General features: G+C 34.6%; 1 protein-coding gene across 3 annotated transcripts in view; it reads left to right on the top strand.

Annotated features, from left to right (window-relative positions):
- Positions 1-21,728, top strand: part of AMPD2_1 (AMP deaminase 2) — a gene marked incomplete at its 3' end in the record, with an annotated part of 52,466 nt that overhangs the window by 3,325 nt on the left and 27,413 nt on the right. The window contains exons 3-6 of one of the 3 annotated variants that reach the window (XM_035732268.2): positions 700-1,252; positions 10,510-10,705; positions 15,912-16,031; positions 19,804-20,234. In XM_035732268.2, the coding sequence (XP_035588187.1) occupies positions 700-1,252; positions 10,510-10,705; positions 15,912-16,031; positions 19,804-20,234 (1,300 nt within the window). Of the gene's footprint in view, positions 1-14; positions 10,359-10,509; positions 10,706-15,911; positions 16,032-19,803; positions 20,235-21,728 lie in introns of those variants that run through there. The other 2 variants (XM_051214551.1, XM_051214550.1) reach the window with 2 other exon arrangements.

Here is a 21,728-nt window from a genome sequence, read left to right as displayed (position 1 = left end):
ATTCAGATATATAGGAAAAGCTTGAATAAGTGGTGGTTGGAAAAAATGCTGAAATATGTGACTGTTTAGTGGTAGCAAAGTTATCCCGAAATGCAACTGTTACTCCAAGCAAACCACATTATCTCTTTGTCGTTTATTTCCATTTTCTTTGTATGCAAGCTGTCGAATGCATTTCGAACCCTTCAAATCAACGACTTACATTGTGGTACTCTTCAGTTTTCTAGAGAATTGTTTCTTAACTATTTTGGGGGAGATTTAGATTTTCAACCTTAATCTCAAGTTGTAGATCCTGTAATAGATCCAGGTGTTTTTCAAATGAATTCATTGCAAAGAAATAATCGGTGGCAGATATCTGTTCAGCGCTTTATATATGATGTCTATCTGGTTTAAATGAATCAATAAATATTCCATTCCTCCTGCCCACTTTGTTAAATTTCATTCGCTTCTCTTGCTTATTTTAGGAAACTAATTAAAATTTCACAATGCTTCAGAGTAATTTTTTGTAGATTGTGTACTCCATTAAAACAAGATTGCTTTCATAATTCTAAAGTGTAAACTGAAATATAATGGAGTTTTCTAGTGAGGTGATGGTTAGTTCTTGTGTGGTTTTATTATCACTAGTTCTCATCTCTAGTCGATTTATTCATCCCCTCTGTAACAAGTTATGTCTAATTGTTGTCCTAACTATCTTTGTTTCAGAGCATTAAGTGTGGCAGACAATGATTCTAAACTTCTCGTTAATGAAGAAAACCATGATCTTACCATTTCGAATCCTTCAGCTACCTGTAAAGCTATTAGTTTAGATGACTGCAATTCTGTTGAAAGCATAACAAACGATCATGAATCTGTGTTATCTAGCAAAAAGAATATATTTAACGAAGATTCTTCCAACTCTTTATCCGTACTCCCTGAAACATCTGATGAATCAAATCTTCACTCTAGCCAATCTGCTACTTCAGACGTGAATACGTCTTTGGAATCTGGTAACCGGATGCAACCTAAGCTTACTCAAAACAATATTCAGTTTCAAAATGAGCAGAACTGTGGAGGTTCTTTATTCCGAAGATTATACAGCATCCCTAGTACAAATAACGATGGATTCCCAATATATTTAGCACCTGCGCCAAATCCAGGCGTATTCACAGATGTAGTTCCTGTTCTCCAAGAAGTAGAAGAAGCGGCTGAAGCACACATAGAGTCAGCAGCTGTGGAATTTCAACGTGTTCAAATCTGCGGGGATGATACTCTTGGTGTAAGTTTGCCAAACCCTGATTTACACTTGGTTATTTAAAATTATACTGGTATCGCTTCAGAAATAGACACGATACCATTATGCCAAATGTTTGAACTCACTTTTTATGTGATCTTTGAGGGAAAATCGTAGTAATTACGTTAAACGAACCAAAAAATGCTGACTGGATTACGCTTATACGTGTTTACTGTCACTTTTAAATGGTATCAAGAGCTTGGTTTTCCGGATGTCTTTATTAGCAAGCTAATTTCTGAGTGTTTGTCTTATCACAAACTAGTATTCATATGAATATATATTTACCTATTTAGAGTGGACGTTAAATACCAAATTTTTTATAGTCTTCATGATGTACAACAAAGCCGTAATCTTTTGATGTGTAACTTCTTAGGTTTTCTGACCTCATCTGTCATATTAAATGCCAAGATTTGAGGTTATACGATTGTTTCAGTACACATCTAGTCACATGTTCCTTCATTGTGTTGGCAGATACTATAAAATTCTCGTAGTCCACATTTAAAGATGACCTCAGGTAGTCTCTGGAAACTGGGAAGTATTAGACAGCTCTTGATCCTAGTATGGAACTTCTCAGTGGAGGACATACGTAATCCCTCCGGATATCAAAATCAAGGCCTTCAAGTATGGTAGTGAGTGCCTAACTTTTAAATCACTGAGTTTGTATTCGGAGGTTTACATTCCAAACCTTAATCAATTCGCGATTTGCAACAACCATCTTCCACTGTTGTTGATGAGTGACTGCCTTACATCCTACATAGTTGAAATCCACTGACCATGGTTTGTCATTATTACTCCTGAAATTACTTCAGAATTAGTCATTGAAGAGTGCTTGATTGTTATTAATATAAAGGATCAGTTCGTGATGTAAACGTTTTACATCAGTTCTAAGGATCGCTCATTTTTACCAAACAAGCAAAATGTTTCTTAAACTACTCTAATAATTTTGGCCAAGTTGGAAATCAAGCGCTTAATTTTACTATTATCACCTGAGGTAGCATCATATTTCACTCTATTTCAACCACACTAAAGATATATATGCTCCAGATGCAAAAAAGAGTTATGACAACTTGAATTGATGTACATACCTACCAGGTTTTACTCTGTAACTGACTGACCAGGTGCAAACTCTTTCTGAACCTATTTAATGAAAATTTCAGTAACTTAGTCGGTTGGAATACAAGTATGAGTTATGGTTTGTTTTACAGATAGAGCGATAATACTGAATAATCAGCTGGCAATCAGGTTGTTATACCTTTTCATTATGATTCTTATTTTAATATATTTCCAGTGTACAGAATACCCATTTTTCAATAAATGGTACAGTCTATTACTGGAAATCTCGCGTTTAGTAGTGGATTATATATATATATATATCCCTAGTATTTGCAAATTGGGCATGATAGTGGAAAGTGATGATTCTTTCTCACTTATCCCTCGTTAATCAAACATCTCCCACCATACAAACCTTATTTACTCAACAATTTTCTTTGATTTTCATACGGAAGTATGGTCGATTTTTCTTGATTATTTTGTTGCCCTTAGTTTACATCATACTTTAAATAAGCTTCAAATTTTCACGAGAGGGAGCAAACCGCTCCGTAACTAACTTATATTAGATCAGTCGGCTCAACGCACTATTTATGTATTATATGGACTACACATGCCTCTTTACGTCTTATTTAGTTATCATGTTATTTATCAATTTTTATTAAAATGAATTAGTACTTTATCATCAATTTTCTGAAGCTAGTACGAATTGTGGTTTTTTTTTCTTACCACTACTGTGATGTTGTTTTGATAGGTTTTAATCCTAATTTAATACTGATTATTTAAATTGTCACTCTGTTGTATAATTGAAGATTATTAATTGTAATAACCAAATTAATAAGAAATGATTTCTATTCAAAATATGATTGTAAATAATTATAAACTCAGCCATTATGTATAGGTGTATGCTTTACTCCATGAACTGTATCCATTGTGTTAAGAGTAATAATACTAACTGGTTACTGAGACTCAAGTACTAAGAATAAATTTCAAACCATTCACTGAGTCTGTTGTGAGATAGTAACTCACTGAAGACAGTGGTGGACGGTGGCACAATATCGTGGATTGGTTGAACTTAGACATTAACACCGTTGGATGCCGGCTCAGTGGTATAGAGGTCAAGCGATCGCGAGAGAGACCGATGGGTCCTGGGTTCGAATCCCGCGGGCGCGATCGTGGTTGCGCACTTTTGAGGAGTCACATACTATGACGAAACGGCCGTCTAGTGCTTCCAGGTTTTCCATGATGATCTAGCTTCAATCGACTCATGAACTCAATTATTAAATTACTATAATATCCATAAAAACCCCTTCTGATAACATTCACAAACTGTTTTTCAAGTTTGACCACCGAAAATCATATGATTGAAAGTATTTTGTATTGGTTCATCTAGTGGGATTTTATTTATTCCCTAATAGGTTAGTTTTATAAATTTTCAGAATAATTTTTCTTTTTTTTGAAAAGATTAAGCATTCCGAATTCCGACCAATCTTCATTAAGTTTTTTACACATCTATTCCAAATTAGCTTCCTTCGATTCATCCACATACTGCTGGAATTTTCGCCCTGTCACAGGTAGCATTAATCCATCTAGTAATTTTCATTTTAATATGTGTACACTATAATAATATTTTACACATGAATATCACTAATAATAGTATACTCAGTTAGTGTTTTGCACTTGTCCAATAGATTTCTCTGAGTGACTAAAATCGGTGTGTGATTGTAGCACTTTTTTGCACACCAGACTCTAACTGCTGATTAAAATGGAAGTCTCTCGTATTTTTTTTAAACTGATGAACAGATCTTACTAACAAAATAATAATCTTAAATGGGAGTAAGTTTGTTTTTAATAAAACTAAAATTCTTATTAATTAAATTAACTAATTTATTCGATCACACAAATATTAGTACAGATATGGGATAAAAATAAATATTCACCACATCAATAGTTGGATAAGATTGTGAAAAAATAAACAAAGGAAAGCCATTATGATCAAAAAATGGTGAAATGAATGAAAATAAGCTTACAAGGGTAATGTATAATGTGGGGAACAGTTCAGATAAAATGCAACCAAAAAGAATCCTCTCAGTTAAGGGAATTCCTTTCGTTTCTTATAAAGTCAAGGGAAATTATGTCACGATCTCCATTGGTTTCTGTTCTCAGCCATATCTGATGACGTATCGGGCCACTCAGTTACACTGTCTATCGAGCCCTAACCAGGCAGTCATGGTTCATTGACAGATCCCAATCCTATACAGCTTTCTTTCATCACACTTCACCTTGCCACAAACCGACCACTCTTTATAACCGATTATGGACTGGGCAAACAAAACGGGTTGTAGAATTCGCTTGGACTACATTATTAGTACATATTCATGCCACCTAACGTAGTTTTTCGAAGTGTTGACACCAACTAGATGATCGTCACCGAGCCAGAACAGATGTTGTCGAACCTCTGCATTTCTAACATAGTATTGATACTACATATCAATAATCCTTCGGAAAAAATTGATGATCAACCACAGTCACCGAATGTCCACAACATGAGGAGGCCGGGTTTCCGAAGCATGGGGTAGAATTACTCTCAACAATGTGTTGTAAACCCAACTTTATACAGCCAGACCAAAATCAGGACTAGTTCAAATACAGTTTTGTTTCAGCCTTGCAAAAGTGCTTTGGGTTTAAGTGTAAAGTACATGCCATACCTACGGACATTGATTTGCAAATAAGTGGGTTTAGTTTATACAGTTTGATTATCATTGCACAGTACGACAATATCACTGGCATAATCATGATTGAAAGTCCCCCTCCAGATGACAGACCTACACCACCACTACTTACTTTTCTGAGAGCTGTTTTCAGAATGCTGTCAATGACAAAGATGAAAGTAATGGTGAGATTGGGCATCCCTATTTAATCCTACTGCCCGATTCTCGCAGGTCGCTCTTCCACGGGTTTTAAGTGGTCTTCGAAGCGTGACGGAAACCAGTAGTTTGGACTCAATCAAAAGTAAACTTATTTCCCGATAGTTGTTGCATGATGCGATTCCCTTTTGAAGATCGGGATGGCGGTCGCTTGACTTCAGGATGTTGAGGCACTCCATGTTTGTGAAACGTTTTCGACCAAACCGGTTAGTTCGCCAACAAAAGGTCTCCCACCTTTGAAAGGGTTGGAGTTAGTCTTCTGGGCCTAGTAAGTCATCATGCTTCAAAATTTGGAGTTCCTTGCGGACATCCCGCTTTTTAAGTGGGTCGTCACCGGCTATGGATGACAAAACAGTCTGATCGATATTGGAGAGACACCAGACCAGTTGAACTGGTTTTGGAAGAACTCTGTCCATTGTGCGAGACGTCGTTAACTGTTATTGGTGTTTTGTCGGCTTCACAAATCCTTTTTCTCAAACCCAGAGTTACTGCCAGTGGCTAAGTTGAATTAAAAGTGCCTCTGACAGTTAATAGATATGTTTGCTATCAGATTCGCGGCTAACTGAATTAGACTCAGGTGTCTTAAATAGTTGTAGGGAGCCAGTAGAAGTCCAGTGCATATAAGAGGGACGTTCGATGGAGCCAAAAAACGACAGACTGACTACTAGCCTTGAGTCTAACTCCGTCTGATATTTGGTTGCGACCGGAGCAACAGTCGACTCGCTTATATCAATCAGTTTATGACGATGAGTTTTCTGAGCACTTAAACGAAAGATAGCTGTAGTGCTAACCAAACTATGACCAGAGTCCAGATAGGTACGCCAAAATGAACAGTGGTCTCGTACATAACCATGCCCGTTGTAGCCGATCACGATGTGATTGATCTAAGTTCATGGTTGAGTTAAAAAGTGAGAATGCTAGGGAGTACATCGTCCACGACTTCCGAAATTCGGTGCTGACCAGTGACAGGTTTTTGTCTGCGCAATGCTGCAGGAGACGGTCACCATTAATTGACCGGAGATCGGCAAGCCTCTCTCGACCACCCAAGAGACTCTGCTCTGTATCTAGACATTCAATCTGTGGGTTTGAACTTCTGACTAGCACTAAAATGTGTTGAATGCGCTTTTTTTGAGATCATGTAACCGGTTGTACGATTCATCTTTGATTGTATGCGGACTGCAATATGTCTTGGGGTAGGCGGAGATAACGACAGCGTATTGTTTTCTTACTTCGACTTCTTGTCAATGTGCTAGAGCCTTTTTATCTAGCAACACAAAAGCGACTGTTATTGGGGATCCAATCGATTAATGCTGCTTCTGTTGTGCTATGGTGTTCAGTGCGACACCTCCAGCTAAACCAAACGAATATCCCGTAGAGTCCTCTGGTAGGCACGTGTAAAACAAATTTTTTTGAATCTACAGATAGAGATCGAATTTCTGAAATTTTGATAGAGTCCTAAATATAGATCTCAGATAGACAACTAACGTTGATATTAAGATTTTCCACAGACATCGCCAAAGCTACCTGTTGTCCAATTTATATTAGTGTGGGAACGTTAAAAGAGACCAGTTTGAATGACTGACTGAATGAGTGAGTTTTCGGAAATGGTGGTTCATAATCTGTATTCGGTGATAGCATTTAAAATTTCTACAAGTCACTTTCTTGAATTCGTTTGAGAAGGACGAAATTTCCTCCCTAGACAATCTGCAGTGTGAGTTGTAAAACAGAAATAAATGAAAGATGGCAGCAGAACATAATAGAAAAATAGAGCATGATAAAACAAAATCTAAGGTAAATGAGTAATAATTATCTCTTCAGTTAACGGTGAACCTGAGCATGCGAGTCGGTTTCTCCATAAGTATTCTTTGTCGTATTTGTGAAAAGGCTGGGATACTGCTTGGCTTTCCTGATCGACACAGGTGGTTTTCTTACGAGGTCACTCCCCGAGCCTTTGGTCTGGGGGTTTAATCCACATGGCAATGAAGTAACTTGAAGTAATACAATTCAATAGCCAAAATATCTGATATCACTATCGGTTTATGTTATGTCGTTTTCGAACATTTTTAATTCAGTATCCAATGCAACTACAATAGTAATAATTGATTCTGTTAGATGATTTTTTTAGAGACTAGTTTCTCAACTCTTTAAGACGTCAAAGGTTAAAAAATGCTGTTGGTTGTTGAGACCACAAGCTATTGAAATTTTTGGTCCTGGTTGTTTTGTCTTCTTAATGTGGCTTCACGGAACCAGTTATTCGTATTGGATTAAATTTCTGGTGTCACCTGGATAGGACTGTATCCGTAATAATTTATTCTCGCATAATAATCAGAGTACCCTACTATTACTTTAAATAGTTGCGGCGTCTTCTGGTGTACAAAATCGTTCGTCTTAATTGCAGAATGAAGTTATTAGGATCGAGAACTGGTCGAATCTTAAACAAAACAAGTAATTTGCGAAGGTGAGAAAAATAAATGGTTATAGATTTTAGGCGACATAATTGAAGGTTGTTTATAGTAACATGGCTCCATTGCCTTTGATTTTTCTATAAACACTGAACACGCGGTCAGTTTTCATTTTTTCGTCCTTCTCTTTACCCATGAAATTTCTATCCTTCATATAAGGTATTGCAAAAAAACTAGTGCAACAATATATACTTGGTTAGTCTGTTTCATTATTTGTGGATGTAAAGAACTGCCATTTAAGGGTTTAACATTTTATCTGTATTGCAAGTAATGAAACTCTGGTCATAGCATGTTCTTGTTCACTCAGGATCATGTTTTTTTGTGAAGTGATCTAACAACAAATATGTATTGTTGTCGCATTAAAATTCTTTCTTGGACTTTGCTATTTTGTTTACTAATTCTGTTTTCTTTTTGACTAGTCTTCATGAAATTTTTTCAATAAATGTTGTAGACTAAAACATTACTCTTAGATTCAAGTAGTTTTAATAAATGAACGAAGTTTGGAATTGTTAAAACAAATAGATAGAGTGCCAATCAATAAATGAAATGGAATGGCACTATGTGACAGTCTACAAGACCTGATTATTGACTCAAACTCCCGAACGAAATAATATTAAACGTAGACAAAACTACTAGCCAGAAAGAAAGATTTTTTGTTTAATAGCGTGTTTATATACAAATGGTTAGGCAAAAATAAGCATGGTTATTTGCCGTAAGCGTTTAGAGGATATCATTTTTATAGTTTACCCACTCTCCAGTGAATCAATATCTGACTGTTAGGGTTAATTTATTTCCCATCATATCACAAATAAATTGATGTAGACGAATTCGTTCAGTTTTCTAGCCTGATGTTTGTTTTCACAAATATATTCATCATTCTAAAGCATTGTGAAATAAGCTCATTTTTTTACCAAAAAATTGTTTTAATTATGATCAGTTTTCTTAGTTTGTTTGTATATGTTCTTCACAGTTTGATGGCCATTTTAATGTTTGAAGGGATTATCGCACTGATTGGTAACATTTTGTATTAGATAACCAATTACACAACCAGATACGTAGTCACGTGAAAACTATGCATGTTTGTTGTTATTTCATATATACATTGCTGTCAGTTTGCCATGTTTGTAATTGTCAGTGCATCTGACATGCATCATATTAGTTCATGATCAATTTGGAAGCTAGATAAAGACTTAAGGAAATTAAAATTAAGTCTCTATGGCTCATTTTTTAATCCTGTTCCCATCCTTTTTTGTGCATAAGTTGGGTTTTTATAGACAATTTATGTTCGTTTAATTTATATCGTTTACGGTGCATAATGGATTATATATTAATAATGAAATTAAAACTTGAGTAAAAGTCTCACGTTACTACGCTATTCAATAACACAAAAATGAAAATCAACTGAGTAAAGCATTTACTTAAAAGAAATGAATCAGTAGAGAACCTAAGTAACTATGGGTTTAATATTTAAATAAATAGTAATAGCTATTTTATGAGACTCGGCATGGTAATCGATGACTTTGGAAAACGAATACTACATGCTAATACTTAACGTCTCATATTGTGGTAACCTATAACTTAATATATGTGACTTAACTACCTCGGCTGGTTTACAGTTTTGAGTGTTTAAGTGCATGGTTACTTTTGTTTCGCATTCACTGGTTGAATTCCGTTTATTTGACTTTGAATATGCATGTATCACTTTGTAAAATGTAAACTACTAATCTATGTGACACCACATTACCTATTCCTTATAATTATAAATCTCATTTACCATCTACTCGATAGACGATCGTTTTAATGCTGTTTGAAATGTTATTTTGGCTGCTTTGAATAACTTAACTCATTTATAATCAGTATCCCAGGTATATTATTTTATAATTTGGAAAGTGATGAAGTTTTAATCGAGACTGTGAATGTTATAATTATGGGTTTCCCTTCGATTCTATTTCGTTAGTATAAACAAATTATACAACGACTTATTTCTATGTTATCACAAAATACTATGTTGACAATCGTATTTTTAGTTAGTGATTTACTTAATACATTTATATCGCCCACAATACCACTGATTATTGCAACTTGATTTTGTGATGTTTTTTTCTCATGGATTTGTACAACTTGTTACGGGTTATTTTTATTTTCTTTTTGGCTAACATTTGACAACCTAATAAAATTATATTACACTTATGGTGGCTAGTTTTATAAATTGTTTTTGTTGTTGTTGACAATAATGGACAATGTACAGTGTTCTTTCCTCTACAATTCAAGTATTTTCTACAAGTTTAGTAAGTTCCATTTAAAAGGTTGCTTGTCTGGAAAATTAAGTGACATAAATAAATCCTTACAGTGTTGCATATTCAAGTATAAGTATTTCAGTTCAAACGCCACTCCGATCCACCTATTTTGTTTTGGGCAGCCTGGTAGTTTTATTAGCCTTCATAACTAAGTTTTGGTTCAAAGCCGATTACGTGCATCTATATTTGGTAAATGAGTTATATTATACTCTCATGGAACTATATTATCAAATAACTTCTGAATTCATGTGTATAAAACATGATTTGAATGGATTTATCAAGCTTCTATTTTATGCTAATCAAACTTTCTTATTTAGTAAAAACAGAAATATTATGCAGTTTAATTAATTATTCGCTGTCTGACCTTCAATCTGGTTGAATTGTTTTCTTAATTTATACTGTATGATATTTTTTTACGTACGCACATAATTACAATTTATTTCCAATGTTTATCAGAAATTGTTTTTGTTTGTACGTATATTCACTTTTTTTAAATCTTATAATTATAGGTTCCTGTAGATGATTTACATTTAGCTTCAGAAGCATTGATTAAAGCCTTATTATTACGTCAAAAATACATTACTTCATCACAACAATCATTTCATTGTACAACTAAACGGTATTTAAGTGTACTGGATTCAGGTTCAGTAAAATTATTGGATTCAGAGGAGAAGCAATATAAATCTATACACACCCCTGTATTTGGTAAGAGTTGTATATTTTAATTTTCCTATATGTTTACATTGCCTTGCTACTAGTAATAATAATAATAATAATAATAATAATAATAATAATAATAGTGTTACATAATACTTATTTCATTTGGTGGATTTGTGTACAGCTTTTTTGGTAGTAACTATTTACTGCAAATCAATCACTCCTAGTTTCATATTCATATTATGTATCAAGCGCCCCAGTCTTTTTATGTTTTATTTTCTACTGTGATATAAAATTGTGTAATACGTCGACTTTTATATTGTACTGTTAATATATCTACTTATCGACAAATTTAAACAGTATCCTGATTAGTTTTCCTATCAGAAGTGAATGAAACCTATTATCCAATAGTAGTTTAGTTTCTTGACGAATTCAGTTGACTTCATGTATAAAATGTTTTTTCTTTCATAATTAATGCTTGTAGATAAAGACTTTGACTTTAATAGCTGTTTGGGAATTTATTCTTGCGAAAGGTGTTTGTGTTAAGAAACCCTCTTTAGAGTCCTCCAAAATTTCACTGGAATTAGTCAAAAATGTTTTCAAATAATCATTTTGAAATCTCCGAACTACTTGTGTAAAGTTGTACTAGTCTTGAGAAAGTTGCGTCCTTAATGGGTGATTCTCAAGGATACTCTGGATTCCACAAATACCCACGCTTTTTCTACCGTATCATTATTCACCGAACCTAGATCTTTCTAGGTTTTCTTCTCCTTGGTTCCTTTGTGCTCTGAGGTAGAAAACCATTGCTTAGACGTCATGAGCTCCTAGTGTTCTATTTGTTTGTTTGAATAGCTTAGCCACTCGTTTCAAATCTATTTAGTTGATAAGTGTATAATTCTCAAATTATTATACAATGGAATACCAAAAAGTATATTGTGGATAATTCTACTTCTTCTTACATACATAAGAGCGATTTCGTGTCATTTGAAGAATATTCCAATGCTTTGCAGTCATTCACAACAGGTGATTTAGGACGCACGTATAGAGTAGTCTAGTGTTCTAATGTTTCACGGGATTGTATTTAAAAGATTAAAAGCCAGGAAGTGGGAAACTTTAGGTAATATACTTTGAAAAAGATAAATTAATTCAAAGAATGAGAAGTTAGAAATAGTGTTGAAATAAAAGATTCAGGGAAAAATAAGAAATTAAACACATGTACGTAACTGTTATCGATTCAGACAATTGATCATCGTAGGTCTCTAACCATAGATTACGACTGTCTCCCCAAAATTATATGAGCAGTCTTTACCTTCCAACACATTTCGGTCAGAGAGTTGTGTTAGCATCTTCACCGCTCCTAGTCTTTTTCAAACTCAAACCCGCTCATAATGTATCCAGTATAACATGTTGAGTTGAGCGGTGGTTGCATATGTATAACATGTCACAACCACCTTGTTTGATGAAAGTTCACAACTTCATCTTTCGTAAAAGATACTTAGGGTGAGCTTACCTTTAGTACCGAGAAGAGAGCGTTTTAGTTTATTCAGTTAACAACTAAACTTCTACAGTGTCATGTAAGCATTTAAATAGTACAGGGAAACGCCATTCATTATTTTATTCCATAGTTTTATTCTAGATATTTTTCCAATCACTGGGACTTTTACAAATAAGATGTAAATAACTGATAAGATCCATTGGGTTATCAAAGGAAATATGAAGAATATTCGGCTAAGAGATTCTTCATTTTGACTTACTGAAACTACGATCTTAGTAATAATAGTAATTATATATATATATATATATATATATATATATATATATATATATATATATATATATGAATGTGTTTATTTATTAGTCTGAAAGTTAATAAGAAGTGATGGGATGAAGATAGTTTGAGGATAATTGTTCACTTGATAGATGTACTTACTTACTTGCGTACGTTTGTGACCCCTTCCGGAGGAGCACAGGCCACCCACCAGCAATCTCCATCCAACCCTATCCGGGCAATCCTTCCCAGTTCTTTCCAGTTGCTATTCATCTTTTTTATATCCGCTTCCAATTTCCGACGTAGTGTGTTCTTCGGCCTTCCTCTTTTCCGTTTCCCTTCAGAATTCCAGGTTAGCGCTCGCCTCGTGATGCGGTTTGTTAATTTCTGTAGTGTATGTCTTATCCACTTCCAACGTCCTTTCCCAATTTCCTTCTCAGCTGGAAGTTGGTTTGTTCTCTCCCACAATAGACTGTTGCTGATGATATCTGGCTAACGGATATGGAGTATCTTGGGTAGACAACTGTTTATAAATACTTGTACCTTTTTGATGTAGTAGTTCTCCACGTTTCTGCTCCATACAGTAGAACTGTCTTGACGTTCGTATTAAAGGTTATGACTTTGATATTGGTTGGCAGACAGTTGTTTTGAAATCCATCTCTTCTTCATTTATACTAATACGGCCCTTGTTTTGCCAATCCTCGCCATGTCTGACTCCGGTCCTTACTTAGCACGTATGTGACAGTTGTCTCCCATGCACGACTTTGCATTGTAGTCAGTCATATGAATTCCGTATAATGTTGACGATCTTCTGAGGTACTCATTAGTGTGGAAGAAGTTTCCATAATGTTCTCCTGTTCACACTGTTAAAGACCTCATAGTCAATGAAGTTGATGTATAGTGATGGGTTTCGCTCAACTGGTTGTTCAACAATGATCCGTAGTGTCGCGATTTAGTCTATGCACGACCGATTCTTACGGAATCCAGTCTGTTGTTCTCGAAGTTGGGCATCTGCTGATTCTTTCATGCTGTCCAGCAACACTCTGTAGAAAACTTTTCCTGGTACAGATAGTAGTGTGATACCTCTGTAGTTCTCACATATGCTCAGATCTCTTTTCTTTGGTATTTTGATGAAGTATTCTTTCCAGTCTGTCAGTAGCGCTTGTTCTTCCTCCCAAATCTTCCTGAATAGAACGTGGAGTATACTTGCAGTTACTTCAATGTCTGACTTCAGAGCTTCAGCCGGTATATTGTCAGGTTCTGATGCTTTCTCAATGTTGATTTGTCTGATGGTGTTGGCGGGACATAGATTGGATTAAAACATGTTCCATGCACGATTGCGTTGCTGTACGCTGATTGGCTAATTTTTATCCGATCAGCTCTGGTCTATACTTGGAGAACACTCTAAAATCTCATGTAAAAACTATGAATATATTGACGTTTTTCTTATCGTGCTTCTTACTTTCATTCACCCTTGCTATTTGGAATACAATTTTTTTCTGTTCAACCGTGTTCTGATTCGGGGACTTGTCGAGTGAATTGGTGTCCAAGAATACTAAGCAATAGGAATAGCTGGGTCGTAAAGAGATGATTATGACAGATGGTCATCCTGATTTCTTCGATCGTTGGTGGAGTGACATCCATAAGAAGGTTTGTATGTGCTGCTTCGATGTCCGGTGGCTTCAACGGAGCTAGTCTATTAAAGAGCTCCTCGAAGTATTCTACTCATCCGTTCCCCTATTCTTGAATCTAGGTGATTGTCTTCCCTTCTTGGTCCTTGACTGGTCTGTCTGGTTTACTATATTTCCCTGTCAGTTTCTTCGTCTTGTCATATAGGTGTTTCATATTCTCTTCTCTTCCAGCTTTATGCGCTGTCGTTGCTGTCTCTTCCACATGTTTCTGCTTGTTTGCTCTAATGCTCCTCTTCACTCTCTTGTTTGCTTCTATGTATTCAGCCTGTGCCTTGACTTTTTCTGTTCTTGTTCGACTGTTGTCAATTGCTGTCTTCTTGTTCTTTCTTTCTTGAATCTTGTCTGGGGTTTTGATGGAGATCCATTCCTTACGATGATGCTTCTTGCGACCCAGCACCTCCTGACACGTTGAAGTCAGTGCTTTTTTGATCCCTTTCCAGTTATGCTCCATCGTAGCTCTTTTTTTCTTCAGTAGGTCCTGTAAGGCTTGGAATCTGTTGTCGAGAGTTATCTTGAATTCGTTAAGTTTGTTAGTATCTCATGGGGAGGCTGTAGTGAACCCTCCATTAACCTTGTGAATTTTTTAGTGATGCAAATATGATCGATCTGTTTCTATGTAGTGTGATCCGGTGAGACCCATATAGCTTTGAGTATGCGTTTGTGAGGGAATAGAATTCCGTCTGTAATAATTCTATTGGATGCATATAAATTTTCAAATGTGTCACCATTCTCGTTCTTTTTCTCCAGTTATCCCATATCGTCCCATGATATCTTCATACCTGGCGATGACCTCACGAAATTACGGTTTGATGTAATGCGAACTGCTATTGTAGAGTAAACGAAACCTAGAATGTCATTTAACGTGTTGAACTCGAAGCTCAGGTATAAAATACAAGATGTTTCTGGGATTTTACACTTTACTATGTGAAAACATACTGTTTGGTTCCTAACTTATCGTTTCTCATGACGTAATTTTAGATTGTTTGAAGATATGCCTGTTAGAAGTAGCCAAGTACTTGAATCTGGTCTAGGGCTTGGGACTGGCGGTAACTTTAGGAGAGCTACTAGCGGGGAAGAAAATATTTGAGTGCTGTAGTAACCAACGCGTTATTCAGTATAGAAAATGACAATAGTGGTTAAGATCACGTGGTAGACCTATTTCTGTCTAGAAACAGTTACAAGACTTGAGTGTCTCCTGTTTAATCCTTTTTGGTGTTGTTCATGCCAGAGAGTTTTTTTTAACTGGAACTATACAGTCATCTTGTGATCTCCACATTTTACTGTTTTTCCAAATCATATCAGTTCACGGCAAAAATCTTCATAAACGGGGGCATTTTCAGTTTCTAGTCTATTGTCTACTCTTTGGTTTTCTAATTTTGGTATCGTCCATCTTGTCATTCTTTAAGTTTTCTTTTTCATAAGATTAATGCACCATTAATTTATATTATTCATTATAAATATTAGCCAACATGGATCTCTGTTTCGGTTACAGCGAAATATTCGTTTTTCATGTGGTTATTTGTTATATATTCATAAGTCTATAGCTCATGGATCACCTCCAGCATAGTTTACATTTTATAATCATGTATTTAGTGAGTGTTTTTTTACTTCATAACCATTAACGACTGTTGTTTATACTTGTATACCCTAGGCAAAAAAATATTATCTTCATTGATTTTTTTCTTTGCTTCACTAATAGAGATATTATGATGTAACAATGTTATTATCTATTTTCCCTATGTTTATAATGTAAGTGATATTTCGAATAAAACGCCATTTTTAATTCATTTTGAAGGCTCAAACACAGTCGACAATATCACCAACACAACTATCATCCCCATCAATTACAGCTACAATAATATTAATAGTACCGTACACTACATACGAACATGTAGAAGAATCTCATCTCTCGAAGGTACTAATTATTTAATTTGTGTAAACTACCCCTCTCGTCTCCATTCAGATTTCGCATGCAATCCTTCTAAAATTTAGTAGTGGTAATAATATTAATATTAATGATAATGTTAGCTGAAGTAGAACAAGAAATGACTTGAATTTCAACTATACCCGGTTGATAATATTTAATACCTACTAACATTGTTAGTATTATATTAAAAATATTGATAAACATCCCATTATCCCTTCTGTCCAATATAGTCGGTTTTCTTTTCTAATTATTGGGAAGCATTTTGGCATGTAAACTCCTGTTGGTTGTGTCTTTGCTTTGGTTTCCGACCCCTTCCCATACCTCTCTCTTTCTCATGAATGTGTTTTCGCTCGAAAAAACGAAACCACCAAATAGTATCCAAACATGTATTATCATTCGAGATTTATACATAGCTTGTTATTTTGTATGCTAGCAACAATTTTATTGTGATTCCTTTACTACTTATATCATTTGTTTATTAATCAGTCAATTCTTTTCATTGAATACTGCAATTTGTTTTGCTTATGTGTTTTAAACTTCTATTCCTTTTAATTTATATGTGCTGTGCTATAATGTTTCAACATTGGCTTGTCACTTACTCAGCACATGCTAATTAATACTATATATATATATATATATATATATATATATATATATATATATATATATATATATATATATATATATGTTTGTATACATGACTGTTTTGGTATTCTGTATGTCTACAACTTATGTTTTGTGCGTTTTTTCTAGTGCACCAATTAATACAAAATATATTTTATTTAATTACATCCAAGTGATAGTCTGTATTTGGGGATTGTTGGACCTCTACAGTAAAAAAGTTGCTTACGCCTTAACCTTCGTACACTATTTAACTAAATAACTGCTAATCCTGTAATTTATCGACGTCATTTAGAAGTCTTAGGTTAGGAAAGTTTATTCCGACTTTCAACACAAAACGATACAACCAGAACACGGTGAACAGAGCAAATCTATATTATTTAGCAGACAGTTATGGTGTATATGAATGAAGTTATCAAACAATTAAACATTTATTACCTAAACTGGTAAGATAAACAAATGCCTAAGCTAACATATACTAATTCGACCCGTGGAGATGTATTTAGAAATACTGGCGAATCATCATGACCTAAAATATCACTTTGTCTACCTCGATGGTTAATTTAAAGATTCAAATGATCTAGACGTATAAAACCTATGTGAGCTTGATTTACTATTATACGTCACAGTTTACATCATGGACTGATCTTTATTAAATAAATACTAAAAAAAAAACACTTTTTGTTCTCATCCAGTCAGTGACGTAAATCATGAAAATATCTTTATCGACGTTTCATGCGCATATGCACAAATCAATAAATAAGTGTTTCCATATTGTTCTTTTCTATTATTTACGTTAGTTATTTTAGTGCCTGAGTCCTTTGAACTTTGTTGATTAGTTATGTAAATATTTCATTATTAAACTTGGCGGGTAAATTTGTCTAAGATAGTAAAGCTCATTCAATCAATTCAAGAAAATCTATTTTCTACTGTCTTACTATCTACACCCGTTATTATCAGAATAACACTCTACATAATATTTCAATCGTAAAACGTATGTGAGTGTTACATAAAGTAAACAAATGAATATTCTATTTTGTATGAACACGCTAAAAGCATTTAATTTAGATTGATTTTGCTTCTCGTTATAAAACTACTCATACATCATTACTATTAAAAGCTCTTGTAGTATTTATTCAGATGAAAAAGCAATGTTATATATTATTCAAGTCTTAAGTACTGTTTTAAATTTTACTAAAGACAGTTAGTTGACACATCTCTATACACATTATTCAAAACATAATGTCGAATCATTTCGAGACATATAGCTATTCATTTGAAAATATTTCTTGACTTGCATTCGTATCCTATGGTAAGCATCAATTCTCCGACGATTGTAACTATATCTTAGTTTGTTGAGAAATCTTAGCTAATGCAGACTTTAGATCCAGAGTCTCATACTAAATGCTTAAGGTAAATTGTACCACAATATCGGTTCATTTCATCTGGTGATCACATTGTAATGTAACTGATAGGATTCGGTCAATAATGATAGCTATATTGTCGTTTACTAATTTTTTACCAATCCCTGTATGGTGTCTCATTTTGGATTTCTAGCAAAATGCCTATTCATGGTACGAGTGTAAGGTAATTGCAAATTGGAACAACTAGACGAAAACAATTAATTTAATGATATATTGAATACTGATGACAGTATTTATCCTTGTGACAAAGCATCTCTTAATAGTTAGTTTCTAAAAATCCTCAGTTCTGAACTCGTAATTTTTTTCACTGGAACTTCTGTTAATTCTAAGAAACAGAATTTGTTTGATAATCTTTATTATTGTGAGATCTTCAACGTCTTTGGTTAGATCCCCAGTAGGGTCAAGGATGTGTACCGCTAGGGAGTCCTACACTAAAACGAAACACCTGTCTAATGCTTCGTGGTTTTTAAATAGTTGTTTGACTAAAATAAGTTCTTAATGCAAGTTATACGGTATTTGTGTCGGTCAGTCCGTTCAGAATTAGGGATTAAATGGTTGTGGTCAGTTTGAATGGTTGAATGCACAAGCGTCAAGGTTTACCGTAATTTTTCGCACATAAATCAATATACAAATGAATTATAAGTGGGTATATAAGAGTTTTTCTGTATTTATTTATTGCTTATTCCATCATTTTATGGGAGTTTACAGATTCTCATTTCAAAATAAGTTAGCTTTTAGAAATGCATATTTAAAAAAACGTTTGAACACTACATTAGTGTTTACCTTAATTATGGTGTTGTATATATGGAGTGTGTATCTTATAAGAAGGAGCGTCCCATTTTTATCAAGCATTTTATCTTTATCTCTTAAAGACTATGAAACTTATGTTCTATGTCTGATCTGATTTTATTCTGTTATTTAAACGCAATAGACGAATTTAGAACTAGTGTTTCCATTTTATTATCAAAACATTGTAAAGTATGAACTAATCGGTGCAAACAAATCAACAAACCATAATATAATTATCTTTATTAATACCATTATTATTAATGTGAATTAGTCAGACTCTACATAGATGTTGATTCAAAAAGCTCGAACGTCTGCCAACTCTTAGTTTTTCTTAAACCAAATATTTATATTCTTTAAAATTATCCTCTCTCTTGAATTAATTACTGTATGGTAAAAGTAATTTTGGAAAATTTTCATACTAAAATTTATCATTACAAATCAATATTTTATAGCAATACACATTGTCACTTGTCAACTGCTTATACAAGGCTACATGTAGTGTTAACTCTGTGAGCTTAAAGGAATTTCATGCTCCAGATATTATTGATATTTTTTCGTTGATATCAGCTACGAAACTGTTGATTGTATTGTATCCAACAATTAAGCTTACTACTAGACTTTTAAAAGCATGTTACCCTACAAAAAGCCCGGTCTGCTTTCTAACATTGGGATTTATATATTTCTGTTTACCTCTTTTTATAGGTATATGTTACTCATATAACAAATACTTCTATTCAACTATTCTCTCCATGCCTATCTACATAACAATTATTGTCTGCGCATCCTAGACTTTATGTGTATATGAGCGTTTGCGTTAACTGAATCCTACAAATAAGTCATTTTTATTTACTTGTTTTTATTTCGTCTCACGGAGACTGAAATCTGATTGTTTTTTAAAACACTTCTGGGGAATTCCTATCTTTTAGATCATCCAATTCATCCTCCTGGGAAAACTGGTGATCCTTTCGAGATAGACTATTGGCCTGAACCATTAGATGTTAAAATGGAATTTCGCAAGGGTATAATGCACATCGAAACATTGTCTGATTCACCAGACAGAAACCAGGTGAATTTAATAAATGGGACATCAGAACATAATCATAATAATGAAACTGTTGATGTTGATCAACCTATGAAAAAAGATCTACCAGAATTTACTATACCATCTCTACAGACATTCTTCTCAGATTTTGATACAATACGTACATTTGTAGGAGATGGTCCATTGAAGTCATTCTGTTATCGTCGACTGACTTACTTGGCTTCAAAATTCCAATTGCATTCATTGTTGAATGAAGCTCGGGAATCAATTGAGCAAAAACGTGTATCACACCGTGATTTCTATAATATTCGAAAGGTAAATTACTTTAAATTATCAATAAACATTTTTTCTTTTGTGAAATTCACCTAAACACTTTCGGAGATTACTCAGTTCCCTCTTAAACTGTTTACTAAAGTTGCTCTATTATTGACTAACAGGAGAATAACTTTTGTTGAGATCATAAACCGATCCATGCTAAACCACTATTAAAAACCCGGTCCACTGGATGGCCGTTTCGTCCTAGTATGGGAGTCTTCAGGAGTGCGCATCTTTGGGCCTCGAACCCAGAACCTCCTGTCTCGCGTGAACTCCTAATCTCCAGACTTCTGAGCCACATCCAACGGTGTTAATATCTAACTTCAATCCAGGTGAATAGTTGGATTATTTTTATTGCGTGAAATGTCTCGAATTAACCGATGTATACCACAGTGTGTTATGCAGTCAATAAAAATAAACGATAACATCTTTTCAAACCAAATATACATAGAATAAATTGCTGGAGATAAATAATTTTAAAATATTAGTTCATGCAATTTACTCAGTATTGGAAATGTATTTCACAGATTCAGTTTTAATTTTCTTGGTTTGTTTATGATACACAGAGGAACAGGTTGGATATTAGCTTACAATTTTACAGAATTTTAGTTCAGCTTTTAAAAATTAGCGTCAGAGGAAAATGGTGATCGTCTGCTGCAACTGTGCTCAGACAATCGTTTATTTTTAGCAAACACAAATTTTAAGCATAAAGAGAGACATCGTCTAACATGGTGACCCCCTACACCGAACCAACGATGGATTCAAATAGACCTTATTGCCATCAGTCATCATTGGAGAGGAAAGGTAGAAGATTGTCGCTCGTTCTGGAGTACCTGCTTGGACTTCGACCATGTATTAATACGGGCACGCATCTGCTTGCGCCTCACTGGACGCAAAGAAGCCACAGTAAAAAGACCCATTAGAACTGAATTGAGTAGCGAGAAAACCAAAAGTAGGTTCCAGGAACAACTGAGGTCACAATCAGGTAGCTCTGAAAACGAGGCTGACCCAGATGTTGTTTGGAAAGCTGTACAAACAGCTGTGGAAACAGCAGTGACATCTATCACTGATTTAAACCACAGAGTTACAAAGAACCAATGGATTTCTTCAAGGTCTATTGCACTGATGGATTCTCGCAAACTCATCCCATCAGGCTCTGAACACGATGAAGAGCGAAAACAAATCAGATCTAGGTTAACCAAAACTCTAAGGAACGACTTTGAGCAGTGGTGGACAACGAAAGCAAAAGAGATGGAAAAGGCGGCGGCTATAGGTAACACAAGACAACTCTACAGACTAATAAAAGAAAGTGGAATTAATAAGTCAAGTGTAAGTCAGACTATTTCGGAAAAAGACGACACCCTCATCTGCTCTCAGTTCAGACGTTTAGAACGATGGGTGGAACATTTTAGAGAACAGTTCAGCTGGCCTTCAGCTACTCTACAACTACCCTCCATACCCAGACAGTGTGAATGAAACATTGAAGTAGGTCCC

The sequence above is a fragment of the Schistosoma haematobium genome, chromosome 2 (assembly GCF_000699445.3).
Source record: "Schistosoma haematobium chromosome 2, whole genome shotgun sequence".
Classification (NCBI taxonomy): domain Eukaryota; kingdom Metazoa; phylum Platyhelminthes; class Trematoda; order Strigeidida; family Schistosomatidae; genus Schistosoma; species Schistosoma haematobium.
This window is presented reverse-complemented; position numbering and strand designations above follow the sequence as displayed.